The sequence below is a fragment of the Corvus brachyrhynchos genome, unplaced genomic scaffold, assembly GCF_000691975.1.
Source record: "Corvus brachyrhynchos isolate BGI_N302 unplaced genomic scaffold, ASM69197v1 scaffold467, whole genome shotgun sequence".
Classification (NCBI taxonomy): domain Eukaryota; kingdom Metazoa; phylum Chordata; class Aves; order Passeriformes; family Corvidae; genus Corvus; species Corvus brachyrhynchos.
The window spans coordinates 1,237,935-1,247,470 of record NW_008239309.1 but is presented as its reverse complement, the minus strand read 5'-3'; the positions used below and the strand labels follow the sequence as shown (position 1 = coordinate 1,247,470).

The 9,536-nt window shown below is 39.0% G+C and overlaps 1 protein-coding gene across 1 annotated transcript; it reads left to right on the top strand.

Annotated features, from left to right (window-relative positions):
- The first annotated feature begins 25 nt into the window (after positions 1 to 25).
- Positions 26 to 9,142, top strand: UTP15 (UTP15, small subunit processome component). The gene is made up of 11 exons (XM_017740722.1): positions 26 to 395; positions 480 to 664; positions 1,798 to 1,976; positions 2,736 to 2,861; positions 3,525 to 3,660; positions 4,789 to 4,873; positions 6,923 to 7,072; positions 7,248 to 7,349; positions 7,554 to 7,687; positions 8,172 to 8,230; positions 8,737 to 9,142. The coding sequence occupies exons 4-11, from the start codon at positions 2,789 to 2,791 to the stop codon at positions 8,964 to 8,966; spliced, it is 969 nt and encodes a 322-aa protein (XP_017596211.1). The 5' UTR covers positions 26 to 395; positions 480 to 664; positions 1,798 to 1,976; positions 2,736 to 2,788; the 3' UTR covers positions 8,967 to 9,142.
- The last annotated feature ends 394 nt before the right edge of the window (positions 9,143 to 9,536 follow it).

Here is a 9,536-nt window from a genome sequence, read left to right as displayed (position 1 = left end):
TTTTTTTTTTTTTTTTTCTGCTTTCCTGCAGTTAATTTTTGTTTTTTTTTAAACACGCACGAGTTAGTTTTTTACCTCAAAACACGTAAGTAATGGATCAGTTGTAATGTGAGAATTGGAAAAAATTTACAAGAGCAGGAGTAACGTGGCAGAAGTGAAACTCACTATCGTTGTATTTAAAAAACGCTTTGGTTCTAGTGGAGTTCTGAGCTCTTTGTAGGAAGAATAGCTTTTATTTTGCTGTTTTCGTACTTGATGGTGTGCTTATGTGTATTTAATGATCCTTATTGCAATTGTTTTAGACACCTGTTCAGATAAAGGAATTCGGTGCAGTAAATAAAATTGACTTCTCCCCAGTCCCGCCATATAACTATGCTGTCACAGCATCCTCGAGGGTAAGTGGTTTTTCTGAGGCTTTTATGCTCTTGTCCTTCAGTTGGTATCACACAACAAGATGTAATGCTGTCTTGTTTTGGCAGATCCATATCTATGGCCGGTACTCCCAGGAGCCCATCAAGACGTTCTCTCGCTTCCGGGATGCCGCGTACTGTGCCACATACAGGGACGATGGGCGTCTGCTCGCCGCCGGCAGCGAGGACAGCGTCATCCGCCTCTTCGACATCAGCGGCAAAGCACCACTGAGGCAGTTCGAGGGTCATACTAAGTAAGACAGGATTGGTTTGTTTCCTTTGTGTTCATAAACTTCTTTGCTATATTTGCACATCACAGACTCACCACAGACCGGATGGTTTGACCTTAAAGATCGTCTTGTGCCAGCCCTCTTGCCACACGGCAGGAACACCTGCTAGTAGACCAGGTTGCTCAGAGCCCACCCAGCCTAGCCTTGAGCACTGCCAGGGAAGGGGCATACATAACTTCTCCGGGCAACCTGTTCCAATGCCTCACCAATATACAGTATTTATGTTAAATTATATGTCTGCTTCACATGCTGCTGAAAATCTGTGGAATACTGGTTTACATTGCTTTCAATTGTCTCATGTAGATCTTACTGGAAAGTAGATTTTAAAATTAAATTTGAAATTGGAGGGAGTTTTTAAGAAATTCTAAATGTGCATCAAGTATGTAGAAGAGTAAATATATTTTGTTTCAGCTAGGTGTCTCTTAATAAGTTGTGTAGACACAGTCTTATGAGTTCATTGCACTAATAAGCACATTTTATCTCCTTATCATCATTTATTATGATGCTGGTAGGAGAAGAGTTCTAGAAAGTGTCTAAACCAAAACAGTGAAGAAACATGCCAGGAAAAGTAGGAATCCCTTAAGAAAAGGCTCCAAAAACAAAACAGAAAAAATACGTAATGGTAGCTTGGGGTGGAGAAGAAGTTAGGAGTGCTGATGTATCAGTGAGGAGAAGACAATGACAATGCTTCAACAGATCTCTGTGCTATGAAAGATCAATGTGCATTTTATCTACATAGAACAACAAGAACCCGTGCCTTTGCGTGGGGCGTACCCAGACTGACCTTGAGAGTGTTTCTGTTTGAGGTCTGTTTGTAAATTAGGTGTTATGTTATAATGCTAGGTTAACTGCAGTAAGATTTGCATGCCTGTGCTCCTGCCAACATCTGTCGGGATGTTATGGTGATAGCAAAGATTTCAATAGTGATTTTAAAGGACAAGAACATCATTCAAACCAGTCATACTTAAAATTTGCTGTTATGGAGAGGCTTTGTAAATTCTGATATAAAACACGGCGCTTCTAAGTTAGAGTAGTTTAATGAACTCTTGAAACATGAATGTATTTTTACTTTGGATCTTGTGGACTTTGTTTTCTAGGCCAGTTCATGTAGTGGGCTTCCTGTCTGATAAATACCGAATATTTTCTGGTGGTGATGATTATTCGTCAAATTTGTGGGATATTCCAAGTGCCACAGAAATCGTCTCATACAGTGAACATACTGACTATGTGAGGTGTGGCTGTGCAAGTAAAGTGAATGCAGATGTCTTCATAACAGGTTTGGTTTTATTTTTTTATTTATGCTTCTTTTGGATTGAATTTTTTTTGTTGTATTTTAGTCATGAAGGATCAGTTTCCCTGTGCAATGCCTACTTTATTGTTTTCTTTTTTTTGCTTGCTTTTTAAGCTTGACACCGATGTTTTAGGGAAACTTTGCGGGAACTAAGTTTAACTGAGTTTTTGGTTTAGCCTGTTAGGGTTAACAGAACTGTTCTGACTAACTTCTGAAAGTTAAGAAAATAGTGTGAATGTATCCTTTGGGTGGGAGTGACTGAAGGGTTTTACCAAGTTTCTGGAGCAGGACGCTAGTCTGTACAGCCCGTAACTGGCAGACTCAAGAAGTTGAGGTCATGTGGAGTTATTCGGAACCAGTTGCTTTTGGTTATCCTAGCAGGAGCTTTCTATCAATCTGTGGAAAACTGCTGTGAAAAAAACCTAGTATTCGTTTTTTCAGGAGGCACAAGAAGCTAGGGTTTATCATGTTGCCTGATATTAATTGTTACAAATACACTTGATTAATAGAAATGAAATGAAAACAGATTACTTTCACAGACTGACATGTAGCTAGGGCTAGAATTAGAAAATTTATGATGCCTTAGATATTAACCAAGGTAAATCACAAGGTGTTTTTACATGTATGGTTTATGGAAAACTATTGCTATTAGCCAGGACTCCTTTAGATGGTAGGACATGGCTGTTTTAGTTCCTGAAATAGTTGAAATTATGAAACTGAAGCTATTTATGGTGGTATTTGCAGGTTCCTATGATCACACTGTGAAACTGTTTGATGCACGAACAAAGAGTAGTGTCATGACAATAGAACATGGCCATCCTGTGGAGAGCGTGCTTCTGTTCCCATCTGGTGGACTTCTGGTATCTGCAGGTAGTTCTATAAAATCAGATAAATCAAATTTCTTTTCTGTGGTCCTAATTTTGAGAAATACTTCAGCTACTTACTTTTTGTGTGGTGTTTTAGTTTGATAATGAAGTGGTAAGTGATGTGACAGATGGATTTCTCAAATATTTTCTCCAGGAATCTGTGTTTATCTGGAGGGTGCAAGTAGGGGTCTTTTCTTTTTATCTTTGTTTTCATATTCTTGTAGTTGCTATTCCCCCCCTTTCCAAAGACATTTTTAATGACAAATACAGGCTCTAATTGGCCCACTTCTAAAGTGAAGGAATCAACATACTTAGGTTTTGAAAAGATGGGACTGTGTGTTTCTCTTAATGTTGACAAGCCTTTTTAGTCTCTTCTTGCCATTGCATCAGAAGTACTGTAACCCCATAGTTTATAGATTTCTTTTTGGTAATTAATATGGTTGGAGAATGGTTGAACCATTCAGCTCCATTCAGAATGGCGTAAAAAAGAGCAGGATTGTAATGTATCTTGTGCCAGGAGATAGAATGGAAGAGGATGGTGAGTAGGTACAGAAGACTGTTAGGAGTTAAAGGTACCAGTGAAGGAGGTACTGCATCACTCCGTGAAAACTTCAGAGAAGCATAAATATGTACATATGTAAGACTGTTTTGTGTACTTTCTCTTCAGGAGGTCGATATGTCAAAGTTTGGGATGTACTAAAAGGTGGACAGTTACTAGTTTCACTTAAAAATCACCATAAAACTGTAACTTGTTTGTGCCTGAACAGCTCTGGACAAAGGCTATTGTCAGGATCCCTGGACAGGTTGGTGTACTTTGTGGCTTCATTATGTTTACATTGTTTAGGACTCTCTTTCTTTGAAAGGTCTTACACATCACTGTGAGTCTGTGTGTGTTTTTTGGGCTTTATATGAGAACACGTCTTGGGGCCAAGGTACCTTCTGCGAAGCTGTGCCTGCTTATTGCAGGGACCTTGGTCTAGATGAGCTTTAAAAGGTTCCTTCCAACTCAAACCATAGTGTGATTCTGTGATACATCTTAACCTTTTCCTCTTAACTGATCTGAATGTCAGTGTGCCTTTTGGGAATGCATATGGGGAACTTCTAAATGAGTGTTCAGTTTTTTAAATCTCTAAACTGACCTTTCCAGTCTTTGTAAATTAACTATTCCTAACTCTAATAACAGTTTAAATCGCTAAAAGTGTATTAATATTCACCTTTAAAAAGCCTGGGTTTTGTGTCTCTTTGCTGTTGCTTCTTGTACCCAAGAGTGCAGGTGAACATGAGCTCTTTGCTTTTTTGTTTGGTTTCAGTTGATGAGTACTGGTACTTGGTCTCTTGTCTCTGAGACATTAGAAATACAAAGTGGTCTGAAGTGACCATGGGTCTGTTTTCCTCCTCCCTCATGTATTTCCTAGGCTACCTCAGGCTTTATGATTGCATAACACTAGTTTATCCTTGTAAGATAATATTTTGGTTTCCAATTTGTTAAATATTTCATATTTCCAACCAAACCCCTAAGGGGCAGCTGGATACAAGAGTATCTATGGATTTACAGAAATTGCTAGTAGATCTTGTATTTGACATCTAAGAACAAATATGAAGAGATGCTCTCTTAGTGTTTTACTGATATGCATTTCTGAATTCAAATAGTCACTACATCTGCATTCAATTTCTTCTTCTGTTTCTGCCCCATTTTCACCTTTTTTGGGGTAAGAGCAATCCTGGCTTGACTTGTGGATATCTTTTAACAGAACCTTTCTGTTGCAGGAGGAGTTATACCTAAGAAGCCCAATGGTAGTGTGAGGAATGCACTGTATTAATACTTAGCTTTCTTAAATGATCTATAGATAAGATGAGAGCGATGAAGTTCCTGTAAAATGACTACAGTAAAGCTTTACTAACAATGTTTTTATCTTTACCCTTCTGTGTAGGCATGTGAAGATTTACAGTACTACATCCTACAAAGTAGTCCACAGCTTCAACTATGCAACATCCATCCTCAGTCTTGCATTGTCGGTAAGTATATTAGAAGTCTTGCTAGATAAGGTAATTCCTGATACCTTTTAAGTCACTAAAGTAAATGTTGCTTTCATATAGCTTTCATGGCTATTGGGTGTTCCAGAAGAATGCTGTACATGCAAAGTAGGGTGATGGAATATATTTCTCCTGAGTAACAAACACTAAGAGGTTTTAAACATAATAGATTCAAATAGCAGATGTTACCTGACTAGATCAGTACAAAATCATGTGTTTATGAATGACAGTGTACATCACAGGGAAAGTATTCACTTTAGAAGGGAGGTTCTTTGACTTCAAGAAGATTGTACTCACCTTTTGCCTTTCAGGAATGCTGTGAGTCCTTTTGCATGGCAGCAGTAAAAAAAAAGTAGTTACTTTTTTGAGGAATTTAGAATAGGATGTGAACTTGCTTTAAAAGTTGGTGGTGTTAGGTTGGTCTGAGGAAGAAAGAAGAGGGTGTGAGCAATAAACAAGTTTGTTTTTCAAGGCATGTGTCTTATTGTCTTGGAAGCAGACAGCAGAGACTCTTACTTCTCTGAAGCGCTTGATTTCCAGTGGATAAGTGACCTGCTGGCCAGAAATTTGGAGGCTAGCACCAGTTTTTAAACAGTACTGTTGTCATGTAGTCACCCCCTTAGGTAGCCTCTGAAGGACATGTGAATGGGACTGTGAGGGATCTTTACTAGCTTTGCTACTTTACTATTGTCCTGCTCTGCTGGAATGTAGAGGAAAGTGGGTGTGGGGAGTGTCTTCCTTTCTTCATTTCCTAGCATATTACCTAGGGAGCTGAGCTAAAATGAACTTTGAGGTTTTTTTTCTTTTGAGGTGGAGTGTACAGAATCCATAGCCTTTTAAGACCCTATGGCATCTGCAAAATATGCAATAGCTGTAGTTTAGCATCTCTAGAGTGTGTATAATACATCTTTTGAAGCATAGTCTTTTGCTTTTTATTGACTAAACCATTTTAATTTTAAATGGTTATATGAGAACATTATAATGCCCTTACTGAGTCAAACCAAAAGCAGGTCTAATTCCAGACGCTGCTTCCAACTATAGCCAGCCTTAAGTAGGTGTGTATAGAAAATTAAACCGAGGGCAAGTGTGTGTGATAAATTTGCTGATATTCTCCCAAGTTTCAAACTCATTTTCTGATGAGAAATTAACTCATCAAAGTGTAATTAAACAAATGTAGTTTTTGTGTAATTTAACAAAATTCTATTGCATAAGCCTATTCAGTCTCTCCTTGAGCTTGGATAAACTTGAAACCTTGCCTAGATTCCTTGACAAGGAGTTCCACATTTCTGATACTTGTTGTGTGAAGAATTGCTTCCTATTGTTCCACTTGAACCTTCATTAGCTTCCATTGATGCCCTTAAATGAGACATTGACCAGCTGATCTCCATCTATACCTGTCATAATTCTGTAGACTTCTATCATATCAGAGAATCATAGAATGGCTTGGATTGGGGGGGATCTTAAAGGTCCTCTAGTTTCATCCCCCCTGCCCTGGGCAAGGGCACCGCTAGACCAGGTTGCTCGAAGCCCCATCCAGCCTGGCCTTGAACACTTCAAGGGATGGGGCATCCACAATTTTTCTGGGTGAAATTTATACCTACTTTGTTATGTAAGTGAAATTACATATACCAGTGACTGGTGTTTTGAACAACTTTCAGTTGTTTCTCAAAATTCTGCTGTTCTGTGATAGCTTTGCTTTCTCACAGGTTCTGCTCATGCTTCCTGTATGGCACCTAATAGCCAAAGGTAGTTGTATGCTGCTGCAAAAAACAAAACCTTATAGTTACAGAAGGGTGTTAATGAATCATTGAGCTTGGTTCACTAGTCAGTCTGTAATGCTGCTTATGAGCATAGCCTTGAAGCAGTCCCTGTTTTGAACAAAGTATTCAATCACAGAACCTCAAAGAACTGCCCTCCACCTTAAATCATCTATGATACTATGATTCGAACCTTATCACGAAGCATAAAAATGTGCATGATAGAGCACAAGTGAAAACTCTGGGTCCTAACTCTGTGATTTCTTTATGCTAGCCTGAAGATGAAACCATAGTTGTAGGCATGACCAATGGGGTGCTAAATGTTAAGCACAGGAAGCCGGAAGAAAAGAATGAAAAGTCTCGAAAGAAGAGACAACCAGTGTATAGAACCTTTGTGAAAGGAAGAACTTACATGCCAAAACAGGTATGAGGTGGTAAGAAAATATGTGCTGAAACATTTCCAAAAAATTGGTTTCTTGAAATGGGCTAAATTGGAGGAAGTGAAGAGAGGGAATATATAAGATTATTCATGGTAATATAGCTAATCTATTATGTGTGTGTGTATTTGTCTTATTCTGAACTCTTTTTTTGAATTCTAGGAAGATTTCTGTGTCAGTAAACCTGTAAAACGTGTTTTGAGAAAATATGACAAGCTGCTGAGGGGCTTTCAGTCTTCCAAGGCTCTGGATGCAGTACTGGAGGTGAGGCATTGGGTTTTCTTCTCATCAAAGTTTTGTGTTGTCACCTGATGTTAATTTTCCCTGTATGTCATACTAATTTTGTTCTGGTGTATAACTAGAAAGGAATCTAAGTTGGGTTCCGTTTTGGTTTTGCTGATACCAGTCAGTCCTCTGTTGTGTGTAAAGATACTGCTTTGGTACTAAACTCTTCTTGTATGTGTCCAGCCACCCATCATGCTTCATACTCCTGAAGTCACGGTTGCAGTCATGCAGGAACTGCATCGCAGAGGAACGCTGAGAAGTGCACTTGCAGGCCGAGATGAGAAGCAAGTTAATCTCCTGCTTACCTTTGTGGCAAGGTATTATTTTAACATGAGTTCCCTCTGACTATTTTGACACTTCTATTTCCTAATAACTTCCCACAGATCACAGGTAGAACACTGGTACTCTTGAAATCTCACATGCCTTTTCCATTCTGATTACCAAGGTTTTGGGATAGGTTTGAAACAGTTTACCTGTTAGCACAGAACAGTTTTGCTGATAGTATGGTTATTCTACTTCTTTGCCAGACACTCTACCCTTAGTCTGTTATTTTCTGTCTCCCTGATGGAACTTGTGTTTTTATGTACTCGAGGCTTTTTGCCACTCCTCCAACCCCCACTGCCTTCCTGAAAGGAGGAGGGTAAATATCACATGTATGAGTTTTTTTGACTTGCATCTCTGACTGGTGTGCTGTGATGTCTCTTAATCAAGAAAAATTTGTCTGTATGCCTGTGTGAGAAAGCTTCTTGTGGAGTGCAGTTGACAAAACCAGTAAAATTGGAATGTCTTCTAATTTTGCAGGCGTGTGATTGAGCCTAGATTTACTCCTGTGCTGGTGACTGTTGCTGATATGATCACTGGTAAGACAACACAAAAAAGATGCTCAAAGCCATATAGCTAGCTTGGAAATAAGATTGAAAGTGCTACAATTTAAAGAAACCAAATCTTTATGGGTTTGTTTAAAGTGTGGACTTAGTGTCAAGAGAATGATCCTAAAAAGATATTTCCAGATAACATTGACCATAGTCAGAATCTGATTTGCACAGGCTGCAGGAAGCTCCTCATGGTCTCTTAAGTGTCTTTGATACTTCATGCATCTGTGTTTACATAGTACAAGTAGCTTTTTCTTATTCAGTGAGGTAAAAATAGTATTTGAGGTCATAAAAACTTCTGTTTCTGTTAGTTGGACATACTGCTGCTGTGAGTACATACAATGACTGTTTTCAGAACAGACAACATTAAAGTTGTCTTAGTTTTTCAGAATGTTGGACTTGTGCTAGAATCCTTAAGTGTGTCTCTAACTAGCTGATAAAACTTTTGCCTTTTTATACATCTATGGATTCTTAACTGATATTTTTCTTTACAGACATTTATCAGCCTGTGGTTGGGCAGTCAGCGATTGTTGATAAACAGTTCTTGAAACTTCAGGAAGCTATTGGAAAAGAAATTGACTATCAAGAGGAGCTACTAGAAGTTTTGGGAATGATGGATACGCTGTTTGCTACTTTTACTAAGAAAAGAGATACGTGTCTAGAAGAGAACAAAAGAGAGCAAAATGGTCTTACAGAGATCATTGAAACAAACAGGAATTACTGACACTCATCACAGCAAATTGTCACAACTGTGGACCTGAAAGACATGACCTGTTCTCTTGGTAACTTCTTATAATAGTGACTTTCAAAATAAGCCTCTCTATGTTGAACTTGTCTTTTAAACTGTGTTGCTGAATAGACTTGATTACTGAAGACAGAGAAAGAGAAGGATGTTTTCAAGATTGTCCATGCAACATTTTCCAAAAAATTTAATTTTAAAGTTTTATTTCAGAGTTACATAACTTCTTAAGGGTTTACATGGCCTTAGTTTTGGTAGCTGGATGGCTTCTGTGAGAAACTGTCAGAAGTTTCCCTCATGTCTGGCAGAACCAATCCCTTGTTCCAAAGATGGACCCACTGCTGGCCAAGTCTGGGCCAACTAGAAATGGTGATAACAAAGTTATTACGCAGTTGTAATTGCGGCCAGAGAAGAGCAGAGTGAGAACATGTGAGAAGAACAACCCTGTGGACACCGAGGTCAGTGAAGAGGAAGGGGCAGGAGATGTTCCAGGTGCAGCAATTCCCCTGGAGCACATGGTGCCGCACCTGTGCCCCTGCAGCCCAGGGAGATCCA

Bases quoted from the DNA above. Each gene is read 5' to 3' on its own strand.
- UTP15 (XM_017740722.1), top strand. From the start codon at position 2,789: ATGACAATAGAACATGGCCATCCTGTGGAGAGCGTGCTTCTGTTCCCA. The intron at 2,862-3,524 runs GTAGTTCTATAA...CTTTCTCTTCAG, and splicing joins TGGACTTCTGGTATCTGCAG to GAGGTCGATATGTCAAAGTT. The intron at 7,350-7,553 runs GTGAGGCATTGG...GTATGTGTCCAG, and splicing joins CTCTGGATGCAGTACTGGAG to CCACCCATCATGCTTCATAC.